General features: G+C 39.0%; 1 protein-coding gene across 6 annotated transcripts in view; it reads left to right on the forward strand.

Moving 5' to 3' along the window:
* Nucleotides 1-209: 209 nt before the first annotated feature.
* The window catches only part of CHD2 (chromodomain helicase DNA binding protein 2), a 122,006-nt gene continuing 107,679 nt past the window's right edge, over nt 210-14,536 (forward strand). For 4 of the 6 annotated variants that reach the window (XR_003423282.2, XM_027067975.2, XM_027067977.2 and 1 more), the window contains exon 1: nt 1,164-5,063. Coding sequence is in view for 5 of the 6 variants with exons in the window: in XM_027067975.2 (XP_026923776.1) it covers nt 4,957-5,063 (107 nt within the window). In the remaining variant the exon portion in view is untranslated. Of the gene's footprint in view, nt 818-1,160; nt 5,064-14,536 lie in introns of those variants that run through there. The other 2 variants (XM_027067976.2, XM_053223597.1) reach the window with 2 other exon arrangements.

Below are 14,536 nucleotides of genomic sequence, written 5' to 3' on the forward strand. Positions count from 1 at the left end.
AGCTCAAGGACTGAAATATTTAGCAGATCTTTAGACAAAAGGAACAAATTACATTTCTCTCTGGCTTAAAAAGGGTGCTTGAGCCAGAGGGGGTTAAGAAACCCTCCCTCCTCCCCTTGATGGGGTGGTCTGGTGGGGCAGGGAGGTGTGGGGGTAGGGGTCTTCAGGCTCCCTGGGATGGAGGATCTTTTTTTTTTTCTTTCTTTTTTTTTTTTTTTTTTTTTTTTTTTTGGTGGAGATGAAGGGGTGGGTCTATGGTACATCACCTGAGTTGTGGGGTAAATGTAGAGAGTGTCAATCAAAGGCAGAGCTCTCAGAGCTGGGAAGGAGGCTCTAGATGGCGGCTGTGCCTTAGAGAGAGCGCGCTCTGCTCCCTGCCTTCGCCTCACTTTACGCAACTTTCCCTAACTTTCGGGCAGCCTCAGGGGGCCCCCGCAGCCCCCTGCCTCTCCTAGTGACTTACTGGGGTCGATTTGAACCTTTTTAAGGGAGAAAAGCAGCTTTTGGGAGCTTTCTTTTCGTGCCTTGTTGGAAAGAAGCAGCCGTACTGAGAGCCCAGGTCGTTGTTTTTTCCAGCTTAGAAGCCATGGCGCACCTCCATTTTTGTGCGCTCTCCTAATGAGGTTTTTTTTCTTCCGGACCCGTTTTAGTATTAATTGTTGCTCTATTTTTTTGACCAGTTAACATATTTGAGGATTATTGTATTTATTTTTCGTTTTTGTAACGGAGAATTTTGTTTTTATTTTTAATTATTTGGGATCTGATATTTTTCTACTACTAGATAGGACTCTTGCTTTGGACCTACTACATGGATCAGGTAAGCCCATGATCATTAGTGATAATTTTAAAGATTTATATGTTTAAGTTTGCTTTATTTTCTGTAAATATGAGAAATTCCTGGATGACGCAATAAGATACAGAGATTGTTATTTGTATCCAGTGTGTTACTTTGAGAAACTTTCCTTATTGATAGTGATGATTCCTTCTGTTCGGTTTATCCGTTTTTGTTTTTTTTTTTTTTAAAGAAAAAATAGAAATATTTTGTTTTTTGGTGCTTACCGCTGTTGTATTATAACAATATCGCTACATCGTCAGGACTTTGTTCCTGATAATAAAAACATCGATAGAAGCTGGGACCTTACCTTTCTTTCAACTTTTGACAGTAAATACCTGGGCACAGGACTTCAAAGCAAACACAGATTCCCCCTCCCCCTTAATATTTAAGAATTAAAAGATGATGAGAAATAAGGACAAAAGCCAAGAGGAGGACAGTTCGCTGCACAGCAATGCATCGAGGTATGAGCTATCAACTTTCTTCCTTTTTTCTCTCTCTTTTTTGGGGGAAACCTCAGCTTACATTGTTTACCTTGACAGACAGGGATAGCTGTCTGTTTTATTTTAGGTATTTTACTAATTTGGATTCGTTTTTTAAAGCGTGACCTTGAGATTGCTAATATGCCACACCCTAATTTTTTGGTAGCAATTTATGAAAGTTGAGTTGTGACTTAAGGCCTCTTACAGCAGTCAAAAGGTAAGGTACCTTTATTCAAGGGGGCCTTTCCTGTAAACTCCAGTTTTTCTGTCAATAAATTTCAGTTTTTAGGTTTTTGTGCTGTAGAAAAATGACCTTGTCGGTTTAGCCATTGCTGCATTGCACCATTTTACATACAAGGCAAATTTTTTCTTTGAAGAATCTAGGATACCCAAACTTGTAACTGAAGGCCATAGAGGAGCCTTGTGGTAGTAAATTATAGTAAATAGACGTTTGAGAAAGTTATATGAATGAAAAAATGTACATTTTAAAATGAAATTGCAAAAAGGACCCTTTGACTGATGCCTCTCAGTTTGTATTTTTATTTGACTCTGTATTTCTTTTGATACTCTTGACATTTTAGGAAATTTTGATAAGATTTATCAAAACCTTTACTCGATGGGTACAGTTCCTGCATTTATGAAATCAAACCTGTGATCACAGAAATCCTGGAATACTCTTAATATACTTCTCTTTTGTGTTTGTTACTGTGATTCTATTTGTATATTTTACATTTAAAATATTTTAAGGTTTGCATTTATATGCTCATATTAAGACAGTACTTTCTGGTTGGTAGACCTGTATCTTTTGCATTTTAGTTGTAGCTGCTTTTAAATTTATTGATTTATTTTGACAGAGTCACCTGGAATGCTTTATCTTCTGAAGCTTACAAATACAGTTTGTTCAAATCACGATTGTTTCATATTTGTTGGAGTACATTATTAGTGACTAAGTAATAAAGCCCCTGAGACATTTTGTTGTATGAACTGTATATTGTTAAAGTGCTTATGAATACATTTCTTGATGTGTGTTCTTATAAATTGTCATGAATTTTAAATCATGCAGTTAAGGATGTGATTGGTTATATGATTTTTTTATCCAATTTTGTTTTTACTTCTATAATTTTATAGAAATAATATACTTTATTATTAGGTTAGTGAATCCAAAAGTTTTGAGATGGTTTATTGCAAGGTTGAGTTTTATTTATGTTTTATTATACTTAACAATATTTTGACCCTTTAAAAATACTTTCTAAATTCTTTTGCAAATTGAGTTGTCACACAGTTTGGACTGTCTTCTGAACTGAACTGCCCATGTAATTACCCAGGTTTGATTTAGGACAGGAAACTTATCTAACTGATCCTAAACTGCTTTTTCTGAGAAGTTAACACCAATTTGAAGAAACAGGAATCCCCAGGTGGATTTGACAAATTACTAAAGATCCAGTATCTAAAATTGTTACTCCCTTGAGTATTTATGATTTGCATAGTCTCACATAGGTTTTGGCTCTCTCATGCAAGGTTTGTGGTTAACATCATTGATGAGACTGCCTTCTAATTTAAAAAATTAAGCCGTGTTGCTATTCTTTCTTTTAATAATTTACTTACCTAGAAAAATGACTTGGAAGTTACCATGACTTTGCCTGTTGGCAGTGGGGTTACAGCTTAACTGGAAGCGTGCACTGTACTTTCAACTGCATTTTGTCAAGTGTTTTGATTCACAAACCTGATGAATGTCCAAAAATATCTGATAGACTCCCTGAAGATGGAGTTTTAAATTAGTTATCCGAAATTGCATATCTGAATACATGTACATAATTATGACATCACTTCCTTTTAAATTATAAAGCTTAACAGGATGCTAGTGGTGTTTTATTGTAGTAGATTAATGTTACTTTTAGGAAGCTACAATTAAGGAGACTGTTTAGGTACTAGTACTTGGTGCCTTAATCCATTAGAATTTCCTCGCTAGGACCTAGTTTCTATGCCACAAAGTCTAGTGTGCAGGGAATACTACAAAAATTTTGTATCCTGAGCCACAAGAGGGGAAGGGAGGAGTTTGCAGGTCAAGTAAACTTAGAATTACTTTAGGAATATGAAAGGATTGAGTGCAAGTTTAGGTAAACCTGATACTTCCCTGTTTTGGAAATAATGCAGTCACTTAATAGTTATTACATAAAGTTGTATGTTACTCCTGTATTCTTTTGTTAATGCTTTTAAGTATGTTACACGTTGCATATCGTGATTTCTGAAGATTAAAAAGTTCATTTTCAAAAAATACGAATTTAAAAATACCTTGATAGATCTGTAAAGTTTCTAAATATTTAAAACAAAGCTTTAGTGATGGACATACATAGAAATGTATACCACACACTTCTTACCCAAATAATTGGCAGTTTGGGATAACTCCAATAATATTAAAGAATGGAGACAGGAGAGAAGGGAATGTGATTGGAACTGTGTGTGCACACAAAGAGTTCTGTTTGTTCTAGGACGCTGCGTTTGCAATTTTATCTAAAAACACAGTTTATTAAATTTATCCCTAAATCGTCTGCCTTTGAACCAGATTTATTTTGTCAACCTCCGATGTGGGCAAATTTTAATCAGCCTTTTAGCAGTTATTCTAAAAGCCTGGGGCTAATTAGAAATGGCATAATGCAGTTGCTTGTGGACTGAACAGGCAGTTTTTTAAGTGGCAGCCATTTTATGATGCTGATAATTCTTAAGAATCGGGATTTTTGAGAAGACAAAATCGAATTGAAACTTGAAATATCAAAACTCCTTCCCACCCCCAGCCTCCCCTTTCTTGGTTCTCTGGTGCGAAAATAAGGGGCAGCTTGGTAGGTAGCGCGGGCAGCAGCTCCGTGAGCCCCTGGCATCTTGGTGCAGGTCCAGCTCAGTCACAAAATGGCTGTTCCTTTGTGCCGCAGCGCTGACAGACATACTGCATTGCACTGTGTACTCGCCAAACAGCAGGAAGTTGCCGTGCCGAGTTCAAAGGCCGGCCGGCGCCGGCGCCGGCGCATGCTGCTGATTGGCTGTGCGCACGCCTGGTAACAGCGGGTCAACAGCGGCGGCCTTCGGCAGGCCCCGCCCCGTGACGTCAGGCGCGTCCCCTCGCTCCTAGGAGGAGCGAACGCAGTGACGTAGGGCTGCGTGCGCAGCCGGGGTGCTGCCTCTTCGTCTGGGGAGCTGGCAGCTTTGGGGGCGCGGGGTAGGAAAGGGAAGGGGAAGCAACCCGGACTGGGGCTTTCCGGTGGGTGGTCACCCGACCGACTTCGCTTCTGGCAGTCCTCTGCGCCCTTCCTCTTAGTCCACACCCTGCAGCGTGTATTTTCTTTACCCTTCCCTCGGAAGGGTTGGCGTCTCAGAAGGCGGCTTCTACTTTTGGAGAAAGTAGAAGGCACTATTCGGAAGCCTTCAAATCGAAAACCTACCAGTTTTTACATTTTTCGCTTTCCTTTCTCCTATTCTAGCGGGTCTTTTTTTTTTTTTTTTTTTTTTTTTTTACCTTTTTTGTTCAGCGTGAAGAGATTAGTAAACTTAATCTTGTGTTACCATTGACCAAAACCTTTTCACTGTCAAGAGGAGATATTTTTGTTTACAGTGAAGGGTCTTAACGGGTGTTATAGCTGTTGGGTGATCATGGCTCATAAAAAAAGGGAGGATTATTTGAACTTGTCCCCGTCCCCGTGCATTTTTACTTGGTACCGTACATATTCTCAGTTGGCATTTGATGGAGGAAAACCCAGGTCAGTATGTGCAAAGTGGTTTATGATTAACATTAACTCTGGAATAAGAAAGCAGCTTAGGAGTTTTCACAAAGTAACTATAAATATTAAGTTAGCTTTAAAAAATAAGACAGCATGAGGCATCCATTACTATGCAAACAAGTGTTATAAAACAACTTTTAAGTGTTAGTAGCACTTTGCTAGAGAACGGTGACTCCCAAAACTTGGTTGATAGTGGAATGGATCACTCGGAAGAACCTTGGGAAACATCTCAAATCTCCCATTCTGGAGATTTTGCTTTGGTCCTGGTAAACTGATTACAGTGCTGTGGTTATGCTCATGGTCTGTCTGGTTTGGAAACCCTTTGCAGGAATTTCTGTTTGAAAAAAAAAAAAAAAAGAAATTAGAGGTTAGCGATGATGACTTCATTATTCAGTTACACGTAATGAATTTCAGCCTGAAGGAAAGGCTGTATTGTTTTCCTTCTGCACCTTAACAACAACAACAAAAAAACACCTTTTTTTTCTGTGCTTTTGGAGTCCTTTTAGCACCGACAGGAGTGAGTTGTCACTTAGTTGGCCATATGTCAGAAGTTTCTTACCGAGTAAGATCTGTCGCTTGCAGAGAGATGTGGACCATAGATAGAGAGGTTTACCTAGGCATATCTTAAGTTTCTGAAGAAGTTTATAAAAGGTAAAATTCACTGTAATGGTGGGTTTTATAGGTTCCCACAGTCTCGATTCTTCAGGAAGAATTCTTTGGATAGTTTATGGAAACATTAGGTGAAACAGGATTTTCAGTTTGTTTTATAGACTTGCTCATCAAAGATTTGATGATGGATTTTTAAATTGTATGCTCAATTATAAGTTATATATAAACGAATTAGCTTTAGATAGAGGTAAATTCTCATGGAACTTGATCACTAACTGGTGTTTTGAACTTCTGAAGTGCATCCAAAGCAACAAGAATGAAGGTTCTTTCTGTGTATTATTGAGATTGACTTGTTAGTTGGATTAAACTTTTGTTATTCGCTAACTGTCCTTAAGTTTCTAAGAACCGTGATAGAATTCAGTAGCATTGCAGTCATGTTCCAGGATATAAACTACTCTGTTGAAGGTGTTTAGTCCAAAATAGATACTGTGTGTGTTAAAATGCATATTTGAATAATAGCAATTTATCTATGAGCTGTTGGCATGCCACGTGGAACCAGTGAACTTTTTAAGGAGCCAGAGTGATTAGGTTTGTACATTAAGACTTTTGTGCATTTTTCTTCTGTCTTTAATCTCTTTGACTTCTTGCTTTTAAAACCTACAATTTCCAATTGATGTTTGGCACCTTAGGAATTAGCATCTTCTGTAAAGATTAAGTCATCGCGGGAATGTCATCAGACAATATTTGATAAGGAGTGCTGTGCAAACTTTACCAAGTTATTGCTTGAGAGGTGAATCTGGAAAGTCAGTTGAATTTTACCTGACAGTATCTGAAACTCACAGATTTTATAATCAGTTTATTCCTCTCCCCTCCCTCGTATAGCAAATCCCTAACAGTTGTGAAAGATGCTTCCTGAGGTCACTGAGCTTTCCAGACTCCTATCCTTTCTCCTGTAAGATGGGGCACTACTGTAAACTTTGCTCCTAACACAAATTGGGAGTGACTGCTCTGTCACCTAGTAAGTTTTTTCTGATTTTGAGTTGTTTTTGTTTTTGCTTTTTTTAAAAAGGTGTTTTAGGTCCTTTGTAAAAAACCTTAGATTTCAATTGGCTTTCTTGAGGAATGGGGGGCACATGAGCCAAGAAACTTTTTTTAATCGCCTAAGAATTAGTATACAAATAAACTATGCTGGGTGCTTGTCATAGCTGAGCAATTCCCTCCTGCTTTCCAGCCTGCCTGGGCACTGAATTGAAATTCATACCTTGGTAAACTTGGTTAAATTGCTGTTGCTTTGGAACTTCAGTGTTACTAGTGTAAAGCCAGAACAACAAAATTTGACTCCATCATCAAATGCCCATCAAATACCAAATACCATCAAGTATCTATGCTTAAAGTCTGTTGTATGTTTACGTTGTAATCAGTAACTAAGCACACTGTTGGAACACATTTTTTTTTTTTTTTTTTAATGTCTGTTATGACCTTGTCTCCTAAATAGTTTAAACTTTAATTAACAGGACAAGTCTGGGGAGAGGGACCTTTTTTAAAAAAGCTTGAATGCAATTTATGAGGTGGGAAATAATGAGCCTTTGTGAAATAAATCCCGGAGAACCTAGGTATATGGAAGGAAGCCTTTCATGCTACATTTTGAAACACTTGCAATTTAGTATTTTATTGTTATGATATTTGGTTATGGTCACCTTTCTCGGTTATTTCAGTGACATCGTCTGGATTGTGTTTCCTACTGAAAAGTACTTTAAATTCCCTTTACAGGAAAGTCTCCATAGTTTCGGGAAAATGCTGGAGCTTTGGCGAAAGCATAATTTTAAGGATGGTTCTGATTTTATATTTTGAATTCAATCTAGGAAGTTATTTTGTTATTTGTGATGTGTTTAACTGTTAACCTCAATGCCTGACGAGAGCTGTGTACCTAATCCCCACCAGTGCAATGTTTCCTTGAGTACTGAAAACTGTCTCCAATTTAGGCCAGTGAAGTACTTGTTGGATTTTTAGGTTCCTGACTTTAAAAATGTGGATAATGATACTCTTCATTGGGTAATGAAGTTAAGTAATATAATGCCTATATAGTGATTCGCAAGGAGGCGGTTACATTGAAAGTGCTTATTAAATGTAAGTTGTGAGTAATATTTTACTTCTAATGCTTTACTTTCTTCCCCCTCCTGTGCTTCATTAAGAGCCAAATGGTTCCTGAGAGTTGAAGTTGGCTTCCTGGCCTCCCACAAGAGGTCTTTTAGGCCACTTAGGAGAGAGGGTTGTTAAAATGATTTTAGAAGGCAAGTCTGGGGTGAGTTCGAGCCCCCGCTTCAGGCTCTGTGCTGACAGCTCAGACCCTGCTTCTTCAGGTTCTATGTCTCCCTCTTGCTCTCTGTCCCTCCCCTGCTCATGCTCTGTCTCTCTCTCAAACATAAACATGAAAAAAAAAAGGCAAGTCCGTTTTTGTTAGTTGAAACCTTGGGTATGTTTTGCAGTTAATCTTCTCCTAGAATTTCTTTCTGAGAAAGCCAGCCTTTTGAAGGGAGAGTATGATTCTTCCTGGACCAGAACAACTTCTTGTGTGAGTCACAGCCCTACCCGTGGCACTTCACTCTGACTAGATCCCTTTTACCCCTCTTCTGGAGCTAGTGGTTATTGCCCTGGTTTACCCTCTGCCTCATTTCCCCTCTCAAGCTGTGCAAGAGTGAATAATGAATACCAAGGAGCAGTGCTCTTTGGATATAGATGTAATTGCAATATTTCCAACCAATGTCTACTTGGCTGTGGCTTGCTCTTAGTAATCCATTCTCAGCATATCATCATATATTGGAGTCAGCATAACGTCCAGAGTTCAGTGTTACTCTGCTAGGACTGTAGTCTAGGCTTAAGATTTCTGTGTTGTTGGTTCTCCAACTTTGTTCATTTCCTTTTCTTTTGGTTTGTGAGGGAGTTGAGTTCTGTTTTTTTGTTCCTATATCAGGCTCTGGAGAGCATCTAAAAATTCTTCAGCCCTGCTCCCCAGGATTGAGTTAATTTTCCAAAGCCCTCCATGTGGTTTACAGTTGCGTGTTTCCGTATGTTTGCATGTGTTTCGCCTCTTTTGACAGAGCACCTCTTGTATTCTCTTCTTTTTTTTTTTTTTTTAACGTTTATTTATTTTTGAGACAGAGACAGACAGAGCATGAATGGGGGAGGGGCAGAGAGAGAGGGAGACACAGAATCAGAAACAGGCTCCAGGCTCTGAGCTGTCAGCATAGAGCCCGACACGGGGCTCGAACTCACGGACCGCGAGATCATGACCTGAGCCGAAGTCGGCCGCCCAACCGACTGAGCCACCCAGGCGCCCTTCTTGTATTCTCTTCTAACTGTCGGTGTTCCCGTTGCCTCATTTTCTCTGTGCCCCTTTTGGGCAGTTTTACCAAAAACTTAGGTTTAGAGATCTGGAAGCAAAAGTGGGTGGGGCTCTCTTAAGGGTTGTTGTATGCTTGATGGAAGATGGACGGTTTCCGCATTAAATGTCATGCTGGATCCAGCAGTAGCGTCCCTTTAACAGTGAATTCTGATGGAGTTTTGACTCCAAGATTTTTGAATTCTTGTCCTAATTGCTTTAAATTCTAGTGCATCTCTTCTTTACTAGGATTCTCTACTTAAGCCCTTTTTAGATCCCTCTAAAAGTTTGGATTCCAGAGTTGACTTTTGAATGCAGGAATGCATTCCATTCAGAATCCCCTTTCCTTAACAGCTAATTCAGGTAACTGTTGAAAGCAGTGGACGTGGGCTCTGCTGTGAAGCAATTATTTACAGTGGTGGGTTGTGAATTGTCCCCAGCATTAAAAAAAATAAAAGAGAATACAATAGGATAATAAACCTCAGGAATGGCATTTGTATGGTTTATTTCTAAGTCAAGCAGTGCCTGTAATGCTGGTAATCTTTCATTTTGGATTGTATCATAAAGGAAAGCAGCATGTGGTAAGCATTTTGTGGGAAAATACTGGAATAGATTTATGCTTTTTGGAGTGGTTACTCTGTCAGGCACTGAAGGTGGGTTTTGTTTTTTTCTTTTTCATTGTGTATTTAATGTGATGGTTAGGGTAGCAGAAATGCTAGTGACCTTCTGGTTAGCCAGCTCCCCAGGTTAACTGTCACAGAACTCTCTTCCTTTGAAGACCTGTGGGGGGTCCTACACCCTGCTGAGCTCTTTTATACCCATCCCATTGTGTTCCTTCACTTTGCGCTGTATACATAACAAGGATTTGCAGATACTTCTCAGATTTATTTATGCTGGTTTCCCTTGTAATTTTGCATTTCAGTAACATGCCAAACCAACAAATGAGATGATTGTGACAGGTATTTCAATGGAAACTATGTTGTATGCTTTGGAAAGACACAATACCTGTCATTTATAGCACCTACTGTGAGCTTGGAACTTGTTAGAACCAGTCCTCTGTATGTGTTAATTTGGGTAGTCTTCACACGTCTGAGACAGGTGTGATTATCATTACCCTATTTTGCCAATAGAAAACAGGCATTAGGGGAAGCAGATGGTGGCATTGGATTTAAACACTGGCAGTTTGGTTTCAGGGTCACTTAAGCATCTTGTCAAAAATTGCCATCAAGGGGCACCTGGGTGGCTCAGTCGGTGAAGCGTCCTACTGTTCTTGGCTCAGGTCATTATCTCACATTTTGTGAGATGGAGCTCGAGTTGAGCTCTGCACTCACAGCTCGGAGCCTACTTGGGATTTTCTCTGTGTCTTTTTCTCTCTGTGCCCCTCCCTCGCTTGTCCCACACTCTGTCTCTCAAATGTTAAAAAAAAAAAAAAAGTTGCCATCAAAAAAAAAAAAAGAAAATTGTCATTTGATTAAATGGTTACGAGGAAACTATAGTAGGGGAAAATAGTAAAAATCTAGAATAATCCTGTACTCTGTTTCTCTTAAAAAACTTTTAAAGAAACCGAAAACTCAAAATACATTTTAGGCTTGATTGATACTGGAAACAAAGTTCAAGAAGTCATTTTGCATAAAGAATTTCTAGTGAAGATGTTGCTGGTGAAGTTAATTCCCCTGGGGGTAGTTGGGGAAACGAGGAAAGACAGGTGTCTGGGAGGGGGAGGTACTGGGAATTGCAGAGGAACCCCATCCTTTTGCAGGCCGACTCCCATTGCTCCCCCACACACGTTGGGTTTGGCAGTGATTTACTTATGAAGACCAGGTTTCTAATTTGTTGTTTTGTTCTAAATTTAGTTCTCTTACTTACTTCCCAGGTAGCATTTGCATCAGAATCACTTGAGAACTTTTAAAAGGCCCCTTACCTGATTGGATTTTCAGGGTTAAGTAGTAGTAGGGCAGGGGAGATAGCATTCCAGGTGGGTCTGTTGGCATAAATAGCCAGGGTTGGAAACAGTGTTCTATAGACGTGCCCTGAAGGGAAATAGTTCTTGAATGTGGTGGGTGTGGAAAATCTTGAGTGTCTTCAGTTCCTGTATAAGGTTATCTGACATTCAAATAGAGCAGCATATGGCTGGGAAGTTGTGACTTTGAGGGCAGAGGGTGATGGGTCAGATTCTCCATTTCCCTTGCTTGATTTACCAAAACATAAAAAATAAAAAAATAAAAAAGTTCCTACTGAACTTAGCTTTACAGAGGCATTTAAGCCCCCAGATTTACTTGCTAAGAGCCACTTTGGGTGCTTGATCAACGTACTCCCAGCCTTCTTGCCTGGATATTTGAGTTCAGTCAGGTCTGGGAGGACGTGTCCCAGGAATCTATCTTGAAAGAAAACTATGGTGGTTTCTAGTGCTGATGCAGGTTTGGGAAATAAGAGCTAATTGGGACAAGAATTTTCATCTCTCTTCTGCTTTTTAGCTGTGTATGATCTTGGGCAAGAACCTCTGAGCTTGTTTCTTTATCTTTTAATAAAGGAAGAGTATGTGTCTCAGGGAAGTTAGAATTAAATAAAATAATACGTCTGAAAGCAGTGGTTTTCCACTAGGGACAACCCCTCCCTGACTTGGCAGTGTCTGGAGATCTTTTTGCTTGGAGCTACGGTACATCTGGTGTGTGCTAGGTAGAGGCTAGAGATGCTGCTAAACCTCTCGCAATGTGTAAGGACAGCCTCCCATAACAAAGAATGAATTAATCTGGCCCAAAGTGTCAGTAATGGCACACTTAAGAAACTGGTCTATAACATTTAGGAAAGTGCCTGCCACAGTTGTGAGTTCTCACCATTCTGACTGATTTCTGTGGCTTGATCCAAAGACCGGACTTCCCTCCTCTGACTCTGTGGGGCAGAAGTTGCACTTACTATTGAGGTTAGCATTCAGGACTTTTAAATCTCCTTTGAACTGTTGGAGTTGTTATCTTTTGAAAGTCTAAATATCATAGCCTAAAGGTTAGTAAGGAAAGATAAGACTTTAAATATTCTGGAAGGAATTCAAACTAGTCCCATCTGTCCTCAGGGTTCTAAATGGTACCCACCTGAGATGATAGGTTTATAGGAACAGCTTTCCCCCTGGTACCTGTTTTCATTACTTGGTGGGTTAGAAAGTCTTCATGTTCTTTCCTGCAGAGAACTTGTCCTATCCTTGTCTAGTCTTCGTGCCTTGCCAGATCTGAATTGGGTAGCTCTTTGTGAAACGATTATCTAGGTTTGTACCTCATCTAGGCTTCTTGCTATAGTTCACTTTTTTCCTCATGGTTTGTGTGCCTGAGTGCCATTTGTTTGCTTCCTAAGCTGTTTAGGACTACTCAGTGTTATTTGGTTAGTGGAGGAGCAGAAGTAGAGTGATCAAGACAAGGTTTCCTCTGGCACCAGTTGAAAATGTTAGGAACATGCTTATCAAAGGTAGATGTTTTTCCCACACTAGCACTGAGTTTCTTAATTTGGGAGGTACTGCAGGAAGGTCTGCTTCTGAATACTGATCAATTCTGCAATCTTAGAAACATAGCTCTTTTTTGAGAAATTCAGAAAAACTCAGAAAAATTGGAAGACTACAATTAAAGCTTTAAACAAGTTAGATATGGCTAAAATCCTATTTGCCCCTTCTCCTTAGTCACTTTCATGAACATGGCATCTAAAAACCTTGGTATTTTAAAAATGTACATGGTTCATGTAATGTGCTTTTGTTTTAAAAGTTGAATAGTTTTTGAAATTGTCATGGTGACATTTATAAATCTAATCCCTACTAGGTCTAACTTGTATTTAATTGCACAGTATGAATCTAAATTTAGATTATTCCCCCCCCCTTGTTTTTTATGAGCAGAGCCGTGAACGTTTTTATACTTCCCACCTCCTGCACAAGTTCAATAATTTGCCAGGTTATATACTCACAGATTTAATTGCATGATTCATATGCATATTTTGAGGTTTACTGGAAAATGCCACGTTGCTTTGCAAAGCATCTGCTGATTGCTTTTTCAGTAATGGTGTATGAATACTGTCTCCCCTGTTTTCTCCCCATCACTTAATACTATCATACATTTTAATTTCTACAAAGCAGGTGAATGTGAACTACTCTGTTGTAATAATACATTTTCAAATTACCCCTGATGTTTAATTTCCTTTTTATAAGTTTCTTGGCCATCTCAGTTTTTCTTCTGTAGTTGCATGTCCCTTTCCCTAGTTTTCTACTGGATTTTTCTTTGATCTGTGGTTATTTTTATGTTCTCTGTAGAAATCCTTTGTTGTGCATACATTGAAATTTCTCAGTCTGTTACTTGTCTTTTAACCTTGTTTATAATGTAGCTTATTCTTCAAAATAGTAGACTTGAACGAGAGGTGGAGGAGGTCTTAAAGGTCTTAAATGCAGTTCCATTTATTTAAGGAACTACACCCAGTATTTTTTTTATCAATAAGAAACTCATGGTTTAATGATCTTTGCCTTTTTGTACTCTTCAAACACATAGAAGTGATTGAGAAGGAATCATTCTGGGAATCATTCTGCATCAACCTTGGGTGGTTTAAGGATCTGTTTAACTGAAAAACATATGTATGCATGGCGGGGATAGCAATACCAGTTATAGTTGAAGAGTGTAGATTCCGTAATTCATACTGTGGGGCTGATGGATAACATATGTATACACACTTGGGCTAAGACTTTCTATAAATGAGGATAATTTGTCTTAGAGGGTTTTTGTAGGGATTTAGAGGGCAATTTTTGTCCATGCCTGATGTGAAAGTGCTCCATAAATATCAGCTATTCTATCATTGATAGAATGTAGTCTGGAAATAAGTTTTAAGGAGTTCCAGTGTAGATTGCTTTGTGTTTTTACAGATATTTCTATCACCAACACAAAAAAACCATCCTCTGCCAAGCAGTTCAGCCATTTTGTTAAGTGTTGAGGAAAGTAAAGACTACCCAAAGCCTGAAATGGCAGCTCTCGGGCAGAGAACCCACAGGCTTTCTAACTGACATGTTGCTGTGCTGCCCTCTTGTGGCCATCTGGGAAACGGTAATAAATTAAAATGAACAAGAGCTATTCCAGTGCTGCTTGCTCTCAAAAGTCCAGTTGTGAAATATACTTCATACTACATTTCTGCCACCTTCAAAAAGGATTTTGAAGAGCTACCAAATCAACTTCTATCTACGAGTGAGAAGTGTTAAGCTTTTTTTCATAAACATTTATTTCCTATTAGAATCTAAAATCACAGTTTTAACGAGAGTCCCTTTCATTATTTTTGCACTGATTTTCCCGTGTCGTGATTGTTCCATGAAAAGTTACAAGACTTGTTTGCAAATTAGGTTTGGAGTAATTTTAAGATACACTTACTTTTCATGAGGATTTTGTATATGTGGTAGATTCTTGAGTACTCCTTTTTTTTATTTTAGAGCACGAGTGGGAAAGGGGCAGAGGGG

This window comes from Acinonyx jubatus, chromosome B3 (genome assembly GCF_027475565.1).
Source record: "Acinonyx jubatus isolate Ajub_Pintada_27869175 chromosome B3, VMU_Ajub_asm_v1.0, whole genome shotgun sequence".
Classification (NCBI taxonomy): domain Eukaryota; kingdom Metazoa; phylum Chordata; class Mammalia; order Carnivora; family Felidae; genus Acinonyx; species Acinonyx jubatus.